General features: G+C 58.5%; 1 protein-coding gene across 1 annotated transcript; it reads left to right on the top strand.

The window, feature by feature from the left end:
* The first annotated feature begins 832 nt into the window (after positions 1 to 832).
* Positions 833 to 11,320, top strand: SLC38A3 (solute carrier family 38 member 3). Its single transcript, XM_054387172.1, has 16 exons — positions 833 to 901; positions 5,677 to 5,828; positions 5,974 to 6,058; positions 6,163 to 6,278; positions 6,776 to 6,849; positions 6,930 to 7,022; positions 7,110 to 7,191; positions 7,976 to 8,058; positions 8,215 to 8,273; positions 8,655 to 8,828; positions 8,943 to 9,022; positions 9,737 to 9,837; positions 9,933 to 10,057; positions 10,431 to 10,575; positions 11,014 to 11,117; positions 11,216 to 11,320. The coding sequence occupies exons 2-16, from the start codon at positions 5,719 to 5,721 to the stop codon at positions 11,318 to 11,320; spliced, it is 1,536 nt and encodes a 511-aa protein (XP_054243147.1). The 5' UTR covers positions 833 to 901; positions 5,677 to 5,718.
* Positions 11,321 to 16,777: the final 5,457 nt, after the last annotated feature.

Here is a 16,777-nt window from a genome sequence, read left to right on the forward strand (position 1 = left end):
ATGCTGCCTGCAACAAATGAAAACTTGGATGTTTTTCCATGGACCTGCCAAGGCCAGGTCTGTTTTAGGATGTAGGAACTCATGGAAAGCATCTTGCTTCCAAGGTGAAACACATGGCCAGAGGTGCCATAGAAAACCTCATGTGGTTTTTTTTAGATGCTACCTGCCCTCAGTCCCTGCATGTCCAGTCCAGGCCACCATCTTCCCCAGGTGTTCCTGAACTGCAAATCCCAACATCAAGCCTAAAGATGTCTGAGATGCTTTGGGCTCAAGGCACCATCTCACCTGACCTCCCCTACAGCCATGCTGGGTGCCACTAGCCTCATGCTGTGCTCACTCTGTTCCTGTCCCTGCCCCAATGTTGCCAGCTGTCTCTGCTGCCTGACCTGGTCCCACATGGGCTCAGCACCTTCTTTCCATGTTATGTTGAGTTAGTGGCAGGCCAGGCTGTACTGATGTTGGGCACAGTTCCCCTGCCACTGCAAGTGCTCCAGACCCATGCCTCAGTTTCTTCACCATTCTTCCCACCTCATCTCGGTGCCAGCTCTTGGATGGAGGACTTGGCTTGAAGGTGGTGGCTGGTACCTGTCCTGTGGCCCCATCCTGTGGTCCCATCCTGTGGCACGTGACCACCAGTGGATTGCTGTGGCTGAGCCATGAAATAGCTCTGGTGCTGGAGCTATGATGTTTCGCTCTCTCACCTCCTTCCTTGTGGTGCCTTTCACCTCTTTGGTGTGTCTCAGACTCCAGTATGTCCACTGCTGTGGGACAGTGATGAGGCCAATGGCCACAAGCCAGCATGGCTGCTTGCACGTTTTCCCTGTGCGCACATCCCCAGGCTTGGTCAGAGCTGTCCCTGAGGACATGGGTGCCACTTGTGCTCTTTGAGGGAAGACCCTAGGTGGACACCATTTTCTGTACAGTGTAGAGGCGATGGCCCAAAGCTGCAGAGGCAGATGTCAGTGCCACTGGAGCCCTGCTAGCTGGTATTACCAGTGGCTTTGAGACCCACTTGCTCCTTCTTGCCATTGCCAGTTCTGCTCTGGCCAGAATGCTGGGAGTGTCCTCTGAGCCATGGTGATTTTTAAGGCTGAAACCCTAGGGCTTCCCAGGCTAGATGAGCCCAGGAGCAGTGACCATGCTGGCTAGGTTGTGCTGGGACTGTGGGCTTGACTGGTACAGCTCTTGGGTGGGATTATCTCATGAGGGGCATCAGTAGGTCTATTTAGGGAGGGTCTAGAGTGGAGATACACAGAGGGGCTCTCCAGTCATTCACTGGGCACATTGTCTCAAATCATCCCACATTCTATGGCTGATGGTGTGCCTGTGTACAAAGGGATGCACCCTAGAGACCTCATCCCAAAGGTGAGGTGCCTGGCTGTGCCCCTGCGTAGCTGGATTTGCCCTTCTTGGGTGCCTCTTGTTCCTGGGGGAGTTGGGATGGTGGCACTGCCTTGGCTTGGCTGGGAAGTGTGGAGGAAGAAATGCTGAATGGTGTACGTTTAAAAACAGCTTGGGGTGCTAATTTTAGGCTGACAGGTCAGGGAAAAAGTCAGGTCTGCATGTGCCTGGAGGGAAGGGCTGCTTCTGGTCCCAATACTTGGACTCCCAGGGCTGCCCCAGGGTGAGGTTCTCTGTGGAGGAGCAAGGAGAGGTGTTGTGGTGTCCCCTCTGTGTTTGCCTACCTTGCTGGAGCCAGCCTCCCTAGGTAGATGATGCCCAGGGACCTGTGGGGTTCTGGCTGTTGCCCCAGCTTTGCCCAAGTAGTTACACACCCCTGTGCCCATGGTGGTGTTGGGGACTAACTGGAGACCCCAGCCCGGAGTTCACCCTGTGGTCCTGGGAGCTGAGTAAGAACGCCAAGCTAGGGGTTGCCCCATCCCCAGCAGCAGTCCAGGGGGCTGACTGGGGACTCCAAGTGGGGGTCACCCCTTGCCCAGTGGTGATGCTGCTAGTAGCTCCAGGGCTGGGGGCTGATGGCAGTGGGAGGACATGTCTGGCATCCCTGCCCACTTACCCACACTGCCCATCTCTCTGGGAGAGTTTACCAGCACAGTCCTAGGGAACATGAGACCCCTCTGTGCCTGGCTCTGTTGAAACCTGAACAGGCACCTGGGCAGGCGGGCATGGGCGGGGGGGCCTCGCTGCCAGCCCCTCGGCACCCACACCAGCAGCAGCGGGCACCTGGCTGTGAGCACGCAGTCCAGCAGCTGTGGTAGGCTTCGCGCTAAATCCGGATTACCAACCCAGAATAGTCCCAGATGGGACGGATTAACTGGGATTCATCTGTAGAAGGAGAGGAGATGGGGAGGGAGACTGCCTTGTGGGGGGTCTCCAACCTGGGGGAGCACTGCCACGGAGGTCCTGCGCCTTCATCCCCCGCAGGTGAGAGCAGTGGGTGCCCATGGATGGGTGTCATGGGCTGTGAGGACATAGCGGGTCAGCGTGCCCCTGGCTGGCACCACATGGCTCAGGCAGGGCTGGCAGGCAGCGGGTGCCAGTCCTTGTGTGTGCTGTGCTCCCACCGGCATGCCATGTTCCGGCAGGGACTGTGCTGTGCCAAGGTTTGGGAAAACTGGTGTAGTGCAAGAGCCGTGCTTTGCCAGGGTGGTACGTGTCCTCCTTGCCACACTGATGGGTGTGATGGACACCCCTCATCTGACATGTTCCGCTGGCATTGCCAGCAAAAGTCCACTGTCCCAGCTCCGCCTGCTTCTGGCTGTGCCTTTCTCCCAGTTGGGATTTTCCACTTTTTAAGTAAAGTTTGGGTGGAAATGAAATGTCAGGCAGAGGGATGCAACCCCTTCCAGGACCCAGTTCCCCACCGTGGTGCCCTGGCCCCCAGGGAAGGCTAACAGGGGTCAGGGCAAGCCCAGGGCTGCCTGCTGCCTGCCTGGGCTGGGAAGGGATTTCAGAGCCCTGCTGCCCCACACTTCTCCCTGTCCCGGTGAGGGGGCCGGGCATCTGTGCTGGCTGGGACGAGGCGTGTGAGACCAAACGTAGCCTTCCCTCGTGTGCAGACGTGGCCGGCGGGGAGGGTACGTGCCGCCCCACGCATAACGCTCGGCGTTCCCCGTGGGAGGGCTGTGGGACAGCACCGGGGCCCGGCTCGGGCTGCCTGGCTGTGCTGGTGGGTTGGATGATGTGTTTAGAGTCACCGAACAGTGGGACAGCGGGAGCAGCAACTTGCAGAGTCAGGGCTGGGTAGGGAGGGGTAGGAGGTGTCTGTGCCGTGGGGCTGTCAGTGTCCTCATCACTCAGAGCCGGCAGGCATCAGAGAGGCACATACTGGGAAATCAGTGTAGACGGCTCAGCACCCACAGGGATATGGCCCTGGGTGCCAGAGCAGGCATGTTCTGAGCACACACACATGGCTGTGCCCATGCCATTGGAGTGGGCAAGCAGGTGCTGGGTCTGGCAGTAAGGAAGGGGACAATGCTGGGTGGCACACGGGCTGCCCAATGTGGCAGTGAGAACAACAGTCTCCCATCCATGGGGTGGCTTGCCAGTCCTGTTATAGAGGCCAGTACACCAGGGGAAGAGATCCTTGGAGATGCTGTACCCAGAGTAGAGGGTCCCCAAATGAGGTGGGCACAAAGGGACAAGGGTGAATCCGCTGTCCTCCAACCCTGGCGGGGGACCATGCCACCTCCCCCGGGGCCATCCACTGCTCCATGTATTTGCTGTTCTGGCCAGCCTTATCGCAAGACAAACAGCAGCAAGCCGGGCATGCTCTGCCCGATCGAAAAGTCTCCCGTTCGCTCCCCTTTCATCCCCCCACCTTCCCCAGCCACCACTGCCGGGAGACCCTGGCCGAGGGGCAAAGGCCGGGGCCAGCCAGGGAGGTGACTGCAAGCAGTGCCAGGGCTGTGCCAGGGCTATGCCAACTCTGCCCGGCGGGAGGAAGCGTCTGGGTGGTGTCGCTAAGCCCGGTGCATGCGAAATGAGCCTGCCTGTGCCGCTTGCTATTCCAAGAGGCGCTCAGGGGAAGAAACTGGTATTTCCTGAGCTGCCCGGAGAGGTGTAATTATAACCTGGGAGAAGAAAGGGGCTGCAGAGGAGAGTGCCCAGCCTTCCCGGCGCCCGCGGGGGAGTGGGCAGGGAAATGAAGCAGCTCTGCCCACATCAGTGGGATGTGGCAGAACCCTGCCTGTGGGCAGCCTGATGATGCTGGTGAGGGTTCGGGGAGGTGATGAACCAATGGGGATTTGGGGGCTCCGCAAGTTCAGCACCAGGAGTGGTGAGTTTGGTGATGCCCACCCGCAGTGGCAGGAAGGCGCAGAGTTAACGGCAGTGTTTGGACATGCTGGCAACCCTGTTTGTGCCTGGATCTGGCTCAAGTGGAGGCCTAGCAAAGGGGATAAATCATCGTCCAGTGCCTGCCCTGTGATTCCCTCTCTTCCCCGTACAGCTGAGCCTCCCTGCACTGGTCCCCACTGCCCTGTGCCCTGCCTCAGTTTCCCCAACCAGGCTAGGTGCTGCAGGTGACATGACCCAGCCATGTGCCCCACTCCCTGGGTCAGACATGGCCTGGTATGACCCTGCCAGGTCTCCTGTGTGGCCTGGGTGGGCAGAGACAGGCAAGGCAGTGTCTCAGGAGCCTGGAGGTGCTGACGCCCACACTCTGCTGTGTCATCCTCCCCTTGTGTGCCGAGGTGACTCTTGTCCCCAGCATATCCCTGCCCTGGCAGGGCCATGGCAAGATTCTCTGGTCCCTGGGGCAAACAATTCCCTGGGAGCACAAAGATAGGCATGTCCCCTGCTCACCCTGCAGGGACCCCAGAACCAGAATGGTGGGGCAGCATCATCCTCCAGGGCTGGGGACTGTGTCGCATCCTGCCCAGTCCCCACCTTGGATGGGTTGGCATCGTCTGATGGCCAGACATGGCCCCAGCATGAAGCTCCTGTGGCTGGCTGGTCAGGACCCCAGCCCCTCAGGGCGGCAGGGGGTGGCTGGGGACCCTGTCCTTGCTGCCAGCCTGCCCCAGAAAGCCACCCTGTGCCGTTTCCCAGCGGAGTGGGGCGGGCCAGGGCTTGCACAGAGGCAGCTTTGTGCAGCGTGCCAAGGCGTCCCGCGCTCGGCAGCCCGGCCGCCTTCTTGTGCCAAGGAGCTGTCTCCCGGCCCCGCGCTCTTTCCTGCTCCATTTGTCCGGCCCTGACGTGCCCCCGAGCCCCCTGCCTTGGTACCCTGGCAGCACCAGCCTTGGGCGACAGGACCTGGGTGAGCCCTTCATGCCTAGCGGTGCCACAGGCTTTATGTAATGGTGGTGGCTGGGGGATCCCCAAGCTCCCCACCCTGTCCCCAGCCCCTCTTTGTCTATCAGCAACCATTTTCAGGAGGGGAAACTGAGGCACTCAGCTGAGAGCCTGGACTTGCACCGAGTTGCTGGCCCGGGAGTGGAGCAGCCCCGTGGGGTGGGCTGTGGGATGGCTGGCTGGGCTAGGGGGCAGTCCCGCCTGGGGACCCTTGCAATGCTTTTGGAGCTGGGGTGAGCTCTGTTATGTGCTGGGCAGACAGAAGGGTGAAGTACAGCTTTAGTAATGCCCAGCTGGGTATTCCTGTCATCCTTGGGTGCCTGTGAGTCCACCAGCACTTCCAGTGAATGTGGGACTTGTGGGACTCCAGGCCAGCCCCTCCAGTGCTAATGCCCGGAGCCCTGTTGCCCCCTCCTGCAGAGCCCAAGGAGAGTCCAGAGCAAGCCCAGCCACCTCCCCGCCATGGATACTAGAAACGTGCCCCTCCAGGCTGAGATGGTGGAACTGGTGCCCAATGGGAAGCATGTGGCTGCACTCACCGCCTCTGCTGTCCCCTCTCTGACAGGTGACAGGTAAGGGCCCTGGGACAAGCAGGGGTACCAGGGGCCTGGGTGGTTCTCTCAGTTGCTCCCTGCCCAGGCAATGCCAGCTAATGCTGCCTGGGCACAGTGGCCCTCAACTCTGCTTTGGCCTCACCCCTATCCCTCCGGTGGCCAGGTTTGAGGAGAACCAGTCTGGTATGGCAGAGATGGAGGAGTTCCTGCCCCAAGGTGCTGAGAAGAAGCAGACGCACTTCACTGACGTGAGTATTGGCATGAGTATTGGCATGGGCAGTGTGGCAGTGAAACGGGGGCAGCTCCCAGTGTGACCAGTGTGTCCCCTCTCTGGTGTGTCTTTTGCATGCAGTTTGAAGGGAAGACGTCTTTTGGGATGTCTGTCTTCAACCTGAGCAACGCCATCATGGGCAGTGGAATCCTGGGACTGGCCTATGCCATGGCAAACACTGGCATCATCCTCTTCCTGTGAGTGCTGTCACCTGCAGGTACCTGGGTGGGAAGTCTGGGGAGGGGGGTGGGGGGTGCTCCTCCAAGGGTGGGTGCTAGGGGTGCAGACAAGAACGGAGTGTTGGGGTGATGTGGGGACCAATATCCTACTGCCTGAACAATGCTGATCCCAGTCTGACATGCTGGGCGTTGTGCCCCAGTGAGGAGGATGGTGATGAAGGCTTGACTTCCTTAATACAAGACCAGATTTCCCCACATGCCCCAAAGGACATGGATGCTGGCTCCCTTGGGTTTGGGGACATGGTGGGGAGGATCTGCAGGCCTGGGGCAGCCCCATGGCTGTGGGGTGTCCTCATCCTGCAACCCATCTGCCCTGTGAGCCCCCAGCCAATGCCAAGGCAAGGGGCTGAATGGCCTACCAGGACCTGCAGGCAGATGTGCCCACACGAGGTTTGCCCCAAGGCCATATCTGAGCCTGGTGCTGAGCCGCTGGTGACAGCTCTGTCCTCCTGCAGCTTCCTCCTGACAGCGGTGGCTCTGCTTTCCAGCTACTCCATCCACTTGCTGCTCAAGTCCTCTGGCATTGTGGGTGAGTGCTGGATCCCCAGGTGGGCTGTGTCAGGGTGTCCCCTCTTGACCCTCACCCCACCACTGCTCCCCATCCCACAGGCATCCGTGCCTACGAGCAGTTGGGCTACCGAGCCTTCGGCACACCGGGGAAGCTGGCTGCAGCCATTGCCATCACACTGCAGAACATTGGAGGTGAGGATGCGGCTGGAGGGTGGCATGTCAGGCATGGGAACGGGGCTGGAGCACACCAGCGCAACATGACCTCGCTCCACCCCACAGCCATGTCCAGCTACCTGTACATTGTCAAATCTGAAGTGCCTCTCGTCATCCAGACCTTCCTCAACCTGGAGGAGAAGACCACGTGAGTGCCTCTTGTCCTCGCTGCTTGTGTGCTATCCCGAGGCTTTGGCTCCAGCTGTGCAGCCCATGGCAGGGATTTAGTGCCATTAAGCCACTACTATTTTTGATAACCTTCAGTGCTGAATAAGCCCGTGAGTGGGATTAAACTGATCTGAACTTCCAATCCCTGCTCCTCACATCTCCTTGGGATCAGGCTTTTTCTTCTTGAGCAGAGCCTGAAGTTGCAGGGTTGGGGACAGGAACTCTGGTTGGGAATGGGTCGTTCCCCCTCCATGCTTGCATCCAGAGCTGGTGACATAGGGGGTGAGACCCTAGCAGCTGCTGGGCAGAGCTGCCACAGGGACCTCCACCATTCTGGGACTAGATGTCCCAGCCATGACTCAACCCCAGCTGCTCAACCACACTTGAGACCAGGGCTGAGCAGGGGTCCTGCCCCATGGACGGTTGGGGTCAGCTCCCTCTGGCTGGGGCACTGAGGAGCTGGCTGAGCTCTCTTCCAGGTGATGGTCCCCCAGGCTGCCCATGGGCAAACCTATGCTGAGAACAGCAGTTCTCAGCCTGCCCACAGCAGCTCAACCCCATGGGAGTGCACCACTATGGGACCACAGTTCCAAGGCACCTTTGAATGCTGGCAGAGCAGGGACGCCAGCCATGTGGGCACCAGTGTCCTTGGAGCTGCCAGCTCCCGGGTCCGTATGGAGGGCAGACAGCAACCCCTCTGATGGCTGCCTGTGCCTCGTTGTGCCCCAGCAGAGTGGGGCAATAAGAAGGCCTTCTGCTTCCAGGGACTGGTACATGAATGGGAACTACCTGGTGATCCTGGTTTCTGTCACCATTATCCTGCCCCTGGCCCTCATGAAGCAGCTGGGTAAGTTAGGGGCATGACACCTGCAGCACCAGGGTCCAGCACCCCAGGACTCCAATGGGGTGGTGGTGCCAGTCTGGGGATGATGGGCAAGGAGGGGGCACCCAGCCAGTGTGAGGGGCCTGCCCATGCCCACCAGCTGCTCTCCTCCCTCCCTAGGCTACCTAGGTTATGCCAGCGGCTTCTCCCTCAGCTGTATGGGCTTCTTCCTCATCTCGGTGAGCACCTGCCAGCACCTGCTGGAGGCTTGGGATGCCAACATCCCTTCTGCTGGGATGCGTGGCATGCTGTGTGCTGTAGGCACAGTGGGTACTCGGGGCTGTGGAGATGCCGTGGCAGTGCTGTCAAGCTGCTGGGTTATTTTTGTCTGAAGGAGTCGAGTGCTGGGAGAGGGTGCCCAGGGGGGGAAACCATGCATGTGGCCCCTCCACGTGCCACTGCTCTGCACTGGCCTGCTGCCCACCCACAGAGGGGCAGCATCACCATGGGTGCCACATAGAGGGGTCCCTGCAGGGGCACACTCTCTCAGGGCACAATGCTGGCTTGGTGCTAAGGGGTCATGGTGCTGGGCAGTGACTGTCCCCATGTACCTGGGCCAGGTCATCTACAAGAAGTTCCAAATCCCTTGCCCGCTTCCAGACCAGGATGGGAATTTCACAGGTAGCCTTAACAACACCCTCCTCAGCACTAGTGACTACCAGAATGGCTACACTGTCCTCCAGACACCTGAGCAAGACACCTGCAGCCCTAGTTTCTTCACCCTGAATTCCCAGGTAGGGACCTGGGCCTATGGCTCTGGGTGAGACCCCACCCTCTGCACCCCATGAAGGCGCTGGCAGCACGTGCCAGCTTGACTCCTGGTGCTCAGCCACCCTTCTCTCACACAGACGGCGTACACCATCCCCATCATGGCCTTTGCCTTTGTCTGTCACCCTGAGGTTCTGCCCATCTACACTGAGCTTAAGGAGTGAGTCTTGGGTGGGGGCACCCACAAGGGAGGGCTGGGCTTCATCCAGTGCCCACCCAATGGCAGTGCCCTCTGGGTTTGCAACCTGCACCAGGGCATCGTGGGGATGTGGGTGTTATGACCCTGGGTGGGTTGGTGATCAGGTAATAGGATTTGGGAAGGGTGGTATCAGTCTCAGGAAGCAGGTGTTACAACCAAGGGTGGGGCAGTGGGTGATATTACCTCTGGGAGATAGGTGACACCTGAGGTAGATGGGTGGTGGATGTTAGGAGCTGGGATGGGTGCTGTCAGTCCCAGGAGGTGGGTGATACAACTTGGGATGAGAGGATGAGTGGGTGGTGGGCAGTGTCGTCCTTGGAAGATCGGTGATAGAATTTGTGGTGGGTGAGTGGGTGGGTGGCTGGTTGTTGGTGGGTAACATTGCCCCTGGGAGGTGGGTGATACAACTTGTGATGGATGGTGGGTGATACAGCCCCTGGGAGGTGGGTGTTACGACTCAGGGTGGGCGGGTGGCTGGTTGGTAGTGGGTGATTTGACCTGCCATGCAGCCCAGGAAGAGGAACACACTCCCCCTCTGCACAGCTCTCATGTACCCCTGAGTGCTCTGGCATGACCCCTCCATGCTGGGTGGGTACTTGATGCCAGCAGGTGCCACGGGGTGGGGTGGGTTGGGCCAGGCCTTGAGGGCCATGCTGAGCCCACTATATCCCACAGCCCCTCAAAGAAGAAGATGCAGTGCATCTCCAATATCTCCATCATGGTCATGTACCTCATGTACTTCTTGGCTGCCCTCTTTGGCTACCTTACATTCTATGGTGAGCTCTTGGGGAGGGGGATGGAGGCCCTGCTGGCACGTGGGGTGGTGGCGCTGCTGGGGGCTCACCCAGTGGCTCCCCACTGGTGCCCACAGGTCGGGTGGAATCAGAGCTGCTGCACACATACAACAAGGTGGACCCCTTCGACGTGCTCATCCTGTGTGTGCGGGTGGCCGTGCTGACAGCTGTCACTCTCACTGTCCCCATCGTCCTCTTTCCGGTGAGTGGCCGCAGAGGGTGCTAGGTGGCGTTACCACTCCTCAGCCGAAACAGGACCTCAGGTTTTGAGAGAGGAAACTGAGGCAACAATAGGACCGAAGCCCAAGGACAGGGTGGCAAGGTCGACAGGACTGCAGGGATTGGGAATGGCACCGGCTGAATTTCAGGAACAGGTCTCAGGCAGGGGCAGGGGTGATAGGGAGACCAGAGGGGCCATGAAGACAGAGCTGGGTAGGGGTGACAGGGACCAGTGGTGCCATGGACAGGGCTGGGGCAGGAGAAGGGGTGATGGGAACTGGCAGGTCCATGGGGACAGGAAATAGGATGGGCCCTGGGTTCCAGGATGCAGCATGACACCCTGTCCCTGTGCCCAGGTGCGCCGGGCAATCCAGCAAATGCTGTTTCAAGGGAAGGACTTCAGCTGGATCCGCCACATCACCATTGCCGTGGTCCTGCTGACCTTCATCAACCTTTTGGTCATCTTTGCCCCCTCCATCCTCGGCATCTTTGGCTTGATCGGTGTGTGGCAGTGCCCTGCTCCTGTTCCCCATGCCGGGTGCCGGGCTTTCGCTGACCTGCTTGTGCCTCAGTTCCCCTTCTTACCGTGTTGGGGTCAGGCAACCTGTGGGGGTCCCAGCCTAGTCCCTGCCTCCTCAAGCTGGTACCCATGCACCAGCTGCTTACCATGCTGCCCTCCTACGCTTGCTCGTTCTCTGGGTATTTCCCTTGATCCCCCAAGCTGGGCTCCACCCGCTTGGCATTTGGTTTGGTGCCAAGGCCCTGGCTGCAGAGGGGGACATGGGGACAGTGCCAGGACACCGTGTCCCTGGTTTCCTGGAAAGCTTTGCCAGGCCTGGGGGTGGCAGGAGGGGGACACAACCTGGCCCAACAATGGGGCTGGCACAGCTGAGCTGCAGGATGGGAACCCTCTGCCCACTCTGTCCCTGTCTGCTCCAGGTGCCACCTCTGCTCCCTGCCTCATCTTTATCTTCCCGGCCATCTTCTACATCCGCATTATGCCCAAGGATAAGGAGCCCTTGCGTTCCACTCCCAAAATCCTGGTAAGCATGAGAGGGGGACACGATAGGGATGAGGACAGGGGTGAGGGCTAAGACCCAGTCACACTGTCTGTCCCTGACCCGCTTCCCTATCCCTGCAGGCTGCCTGTTTTGCCCTCCTCGGGGTGCTCTTCATGATCATGAGCTTGAGCTTCATCATCATCGACTGGGCCACAGGTGGGGGGAAGAGTGGTGGTGGCCACTAGCCAGTACCAGGTGCCCATGCCAACCTCCCCCCCACCTGCTGGAAGAGCTGGCCCTGGGTTCAGTCCCTGTGCCACGGCCCTGCTGGGCTTCCCTGAGGACCTTCTGCTGTTGCTGCCCATCACCAGTGGTGGTGGGGAGGGGGCATAAGCCATGGCAGGTGTGGGGACCCCTCCCTGCTCTGCACCTCAGTTTCCCCATCTGTAAAATGGGGAGAATAATACTGCCCTACCTCACCAGGAGCTGGCTGTCAGGTGGAGCTCATCTCTGCATACCCAGAGCTGCGGCAGCAGACACTGCCAGGGGCATGGGGCACTGCCCGCCGTGGGGGCCAAGGAATGAGGCACTTTCCTGGAACTGAGAGCCCTGATGAACAGTGTCTGTATGGGGCTGGAGTCCAGTGGGGTGGTTGGACCTGTAGCAATGCCTGTGCCCAAGCCACCTGTCCTCTCACCCTGCCATCCTCTGGTACTTGGCAAGATGCCACCCCACTGCTCCAGCATCATGGGGGCACTGTGGCTGCTTTGGGAAAATGTGGACCTGCTGCTGTGGTTGGCAGTACCCAGACTGTTGCTCTTGAGGCTTCTTGGGAAATAGTCAGTTGGTTCCTGGTGCCCGTGGATGGGACCCCATTGACCCCCAGGCCATGCTTGCAGACTGGCCACATTGCTTTGGGGAGGCAGCATGCCCACTGAGAGCTTGGCACCTGCTGGCACCCTGCCTATGTTGCAACTTGGCTGTCCAGTGCACAGGTGGGAGGGCTGGGGCCCAGCTGGGGACTCTAGAGCCACCCCCCTCTCTGGACACCAAGATGATGAGCACCCCTGCGACCCAACCTGGCCCTGCTAACCTTGCCTCCAGGGCTAGCAGCCAGGTCCTCACAGCCCTTGACCCTCCACCCACCCATGCTGCTGGGACACCCTGTGCCATGCCAAAACTCTGGGAGCAGCAATCCCACCCCCTGCCACCCTCCCCAGCAGGCGGGCAGCCTGGCAGTGTGGGCAGCATGGGGTGCTGTGTGGGGATGTCCTGCAGCAAAGTACATCAGAGACATATTTTTTTACCGGGATGGTGGGAGCCTGGAATTTTTATTTTATAAATACTGTATATAAGAGTAGATCTCTCCTACACATAAAAAAAACCCTGTTCATCCCCTCCAAAACAAGGGAAGTAGGCAGAGTAAGAGACCCCTTTGGCTTAACTGTGAGATTCTGGGTCTGCTCAGAACCAAAAAGGAAATGTACAAAAGATGGAGAAGTGGATCATTGCCTGTTGAAACCTACAGGTATGCAGAGGAACATTTAGGAAAGCAAAAGCTCAATTTGAAAGAAAATTGGCCAGGGATGTCTAAAACTTCAAGAAAGACTTCTTCAGTTATGTTAAAAACAGGCAGAAACAGGAGTATTGGGCCACTATTAAACAGGAGAGGTGAACTAGTCACCAACAACGCTGAAAAGGCAGAAGTCCTCGACTCCTTCTTCACCTCTGTGTTTACCAGCACTGCTGGGTCCCAGGTCACAGGAACAAAAATCCAGACTGATACAGATAGACCTGCCATCAGTGAAGGAAGAGTTGCTGTGTCAACTATTACAAGAGCTTGAGCCCTGCAAATCGATGGTCCCAGATGCCATCCACCTGAGGGTGTTAAAGGAACTGGCTGATGTCGTTGCAGCGCCGCTCTCCATAATATATGAGAAATCGTGGAGGTCGGGAGATGTGCCTGAAGACTGGAAGAAGGCTAATGTCACCCCTATCTACAAAACAGGTTCCAAGGAGGACCCAATTATAGACCCATTAGCCTAACATCAATCCCTGGGAAAGTTACGGAGCAAACCCTCCTGGGGACTATTACAAGTAAACTGAAGAAGGTGCTAGGGAAAAGCCAACATGGATTCACCAGGGTAAGTCGTGCTTGACAAACCTAATCGCCTTCTATGACAAGGTGACACGCTCAGTTGATGTGGGGCGAGTGGTAGACACTGTCTATCTGGATCTCTCCAAGGGTATCTATAAGGTCTCCCACAGCCTCCTCCTTGAGAAGCTGACATGCTATGACCTAGACAAGTGGTCTGTGCAGTGGGTGGAAAGCTGGCTGATAGGCCATACCCAGACAGTGATAACAAGTACCACTTTCTTAGACTGGCAACCAGTCACCAGTGGGGTCCCCCAGGGATCAATACTGGGCCAATGCTATTTAATATCTCCATTAATTATTTAGCTATTGGAATTAAGAGCACACAGATGAAGTTTGCTGATGACACAAAAGTAAGTGGGGAAGTTGACACCCCAGAAGATAGGAGCTACCCTCCAGGAAGATCTTGACAGGATAGTCGAGTGGGAAAGAAGGAACTGTATGGAGTTTAATGAGGCCAAGTGTAGGGTCTTGCACCTGGGAACACCTTACCCAGGAATGCAGCTCAGGTTGAGAGCCATCTGGCTTGAGAGAAGCACTGTGGAGAGGGACCTGGGTGTCTTGGCGGACAAAAGGCTCAACATGAGTGAACAGTGTGCTGCAATGGCAAAGCAAGCCAACAAGATGCTGAGTTGCATTAATAAGGGTATCACAAGCAGGGATAAACATGTAATTCTCCCACTCTACTCCGTGCTGGTCAGTGTGCTTACAGGCTGGAAAGGGTCCAGAGAAGGGCCACAAGAATGATTAGAGGACTGGAGGACCTGTCATGTGAAGGAAGGCTGAGAGAACTGGGTTTGTTCAACCTTGAGAAGAGAAGGCTTAGGGGAGACCTCACAACCATGTACAAGTACATAAAGGGCAGCTATCAGGAGGAGGGAGACTCTCTTTGTAAAAAGAGTCAGATGGTAAAGACAAAGGGTAATGGGGACAAGTTTCTACTGGGCAGATTCTGACTGGATGCCAGAACATTTTTTTTATCATTCGAACTAATAAACATTGGAATAAACTCCCAAGGGAGGTGGTAGATTCCCCTACATTAGACAGTTTCAAGGCCCAGCTTGACAGGGTGCTGGGCCATCTCATTTAAACTATATTCTTACCCTGAAAGGTTGGACTAGATGATCCTCGAGGTCCCTTCCAACCTGGTATTCTATGAATATATCCTATGAATATCTCTTTTTTAATGTGCTGTGTTGCTCTGGGTACATCTGTATAATGTACATATCTGTATAGGGCAGAACGGGGCTGTGACCTGGTGCCAGCAAGGGGCACTGCTGCAGACCTGTGCTGTGTTGTGGCCCCAGAGTCACCCTACCCAGCCCAGCTGCCCTGTGATCACCCTTGCATCATGCTGGGGGGGGACACTTTTAAGAGGCCTGTGAGGCAACGTCCATGCTGGCGAGGAGGCCAGTGAAGCCTCTGTTGGAGAGAATAAAGATGTGAACATGCCCAGGTCTCAGGTGTCACTGGGGCAGGAGAGGAGTTGGCACGCAGGCTGGCACCCAGGATGCAGCATCCCTGGACAGCAGGGACTCAAAGAGATGTATGCCTGTGGATTTACAGACATACATGGGGATGGTAGGAACATACAGACACATGTGCATATGGATGGATGGAAATACATGAGGACAGCATGGAGATGTGGACATGCATGCACAGGGGCAGGGGACATACATGTACAGGCCTATGGAGAAGGGCACAGGCATGCAGACGCATGGGGCAGTGTGTCTGAATGCAGAGATGGACAGCGTGGACATACAGACACAAATGCGTGGGCTCACTGCACAGGCAGACAGCAGGACAGCACGGACGTATGGACACAAATGCTCGGGTCAGTGTATGGAGAGACACCAGGACAGCATGGACATACGGACACAAATGCATGGGGTCAGTGCACAGACAGACAGCAGGAGAGCACAGACATATGGGCACAGATACACAGGGTCAGTGCACATGAAAACACAGTGGGACAGCACAGACATACAGAGAAGTGCACATGGACATACACACGGACAGTACAGGGCCAGTGCACATGCAAGCACAGACATAGACTGAGACAGCACGGACACACAGACACTCCCATGCACCCACGGAGACAGACAAAGACACGCACACGGGACACAGGCACGGGGCCACGCGGACACGAGAACACGCAGACGTGGTGGGGCGGGAGGGAGGGGCTGGGCTCTGCAGCCGCCAGGAGGCACTGCGCTCCCACACGAGTGTCCGGCCCGTGGGAGCGCGGACGGGCCCAGGAGAGGGGCCCCGGGCAAAGGGCAGCCCACGCAATGGCACTCTCGGGGAGCGGCAACGTCTGGCAAGGAGACTCCGGGGAGCGGGACTCCCCTGTCAGTGGGACCCATGGGAAGTGGGACCCTATGGAATCAGAGCTGGAGGCATTCTGTACTCGGTGCTCCATGTGCATCCCCCGAACACAGTCCCAAGCCCCCCAGCCCTCTCCCATGGCACGGCGTGGGATGGGGGTGAGCCCTTCCCCCCCGCCCCTTCCCGGCCCGGCCCTTCTCTCCTCCCCACTCGCGGGCACGGGGCTTTCCTCCAGCCGGCCCCAGGCCTGGGCACTGCGCCAGCTCGTTAGGGAAGACTAATTAGCGCCGCGTCCCGCTCTCACGGGAACAGCCCTGTTTCCTCCATGCCGGGCCCACGAGCGATAGCCCACCGTCCCCAAGTCTGGGCTATATCTGGGGATGCTGCGCCTCTTCTACTGGCACTGCGGCTTCTGCATGAAATATACCTCGGTAAACCCCACCCTCATCCTTGGTGGCTGGTTTAGGGAGTGAGAAAGGACTAAGAGGCCCAGGGAGGCGGTGAGGCTTTGTGGTGAGGCTGTCACGGAGCTGGAGTGACTTCCTGGGCGCAGGCCAGCACCTATGGGGCAGCTGGCACAACCGGGCACACCGCTCAGGCTGTGAGGGGTCCAGTTCCCAAGGGAACATCGCGGGTAATCCCTGCCCCGGGCATGAGCTGCCCAGTGTCCCATTCCCTCTGGTCCTATCTTGCCCCATCCTTTTGCACGGGCACCTCCAGCCTTGGCATGCTCCGAAGAGATCCTTCCTCCGGCAACGTGGCACACAGGTCCCCGAGGGCTGAGCCCCAGGGTCGCACAAGCAGGTCCCCATGGTTTGATACCGTGCCTCCCCAGCAAAAGGCTCTGCGAGGCAGCACGCACCCCCTTGTGCTCAAAGGAAGTCACTCTCAAAATGCAGCAGCAAGCCTCCACCTCCCCCCTCATGCCTGTCCCAGCGTACACCATTGCCCCACCCCGTGTACCAGCGCCCAGCACCGCCCGAGAGCCCGAGCCTCAGGGCCGGGATAAGGCCCCACCCCACCTCCCCTCCGCCCACCGCCCTCCACCTCCGCCCACCGCCTGGCCCCGCCCCGCGGCTCCGCCCTAACCGCGGCTCCGCCCTTCCGCCGTCCCCACCCCGCGGGGGCGCGCAGGGGCGGGGCGCACGGGCGGGGCGCGCGGTCCGGGCGGGCAGGGCCGAGCCGCGGGCGCGCGCAGGCAGCCGCCGCCGCCGCCGCC

This window comes from Indicator indicator, chromosome 15, assembly GCF_027791375.1.
Source record: "Indicator indicator isolate 239-I01 chromosome 15, UM_Iind_1.1, whole genome shotgun sequence".
Classification (NCBI taxonomy): domain Eukaryota; kingdom Metazoa; phylum Chordata; class Aves; order Piciformes; family Indicatoridae; genus Indicator; species Indicator indicator.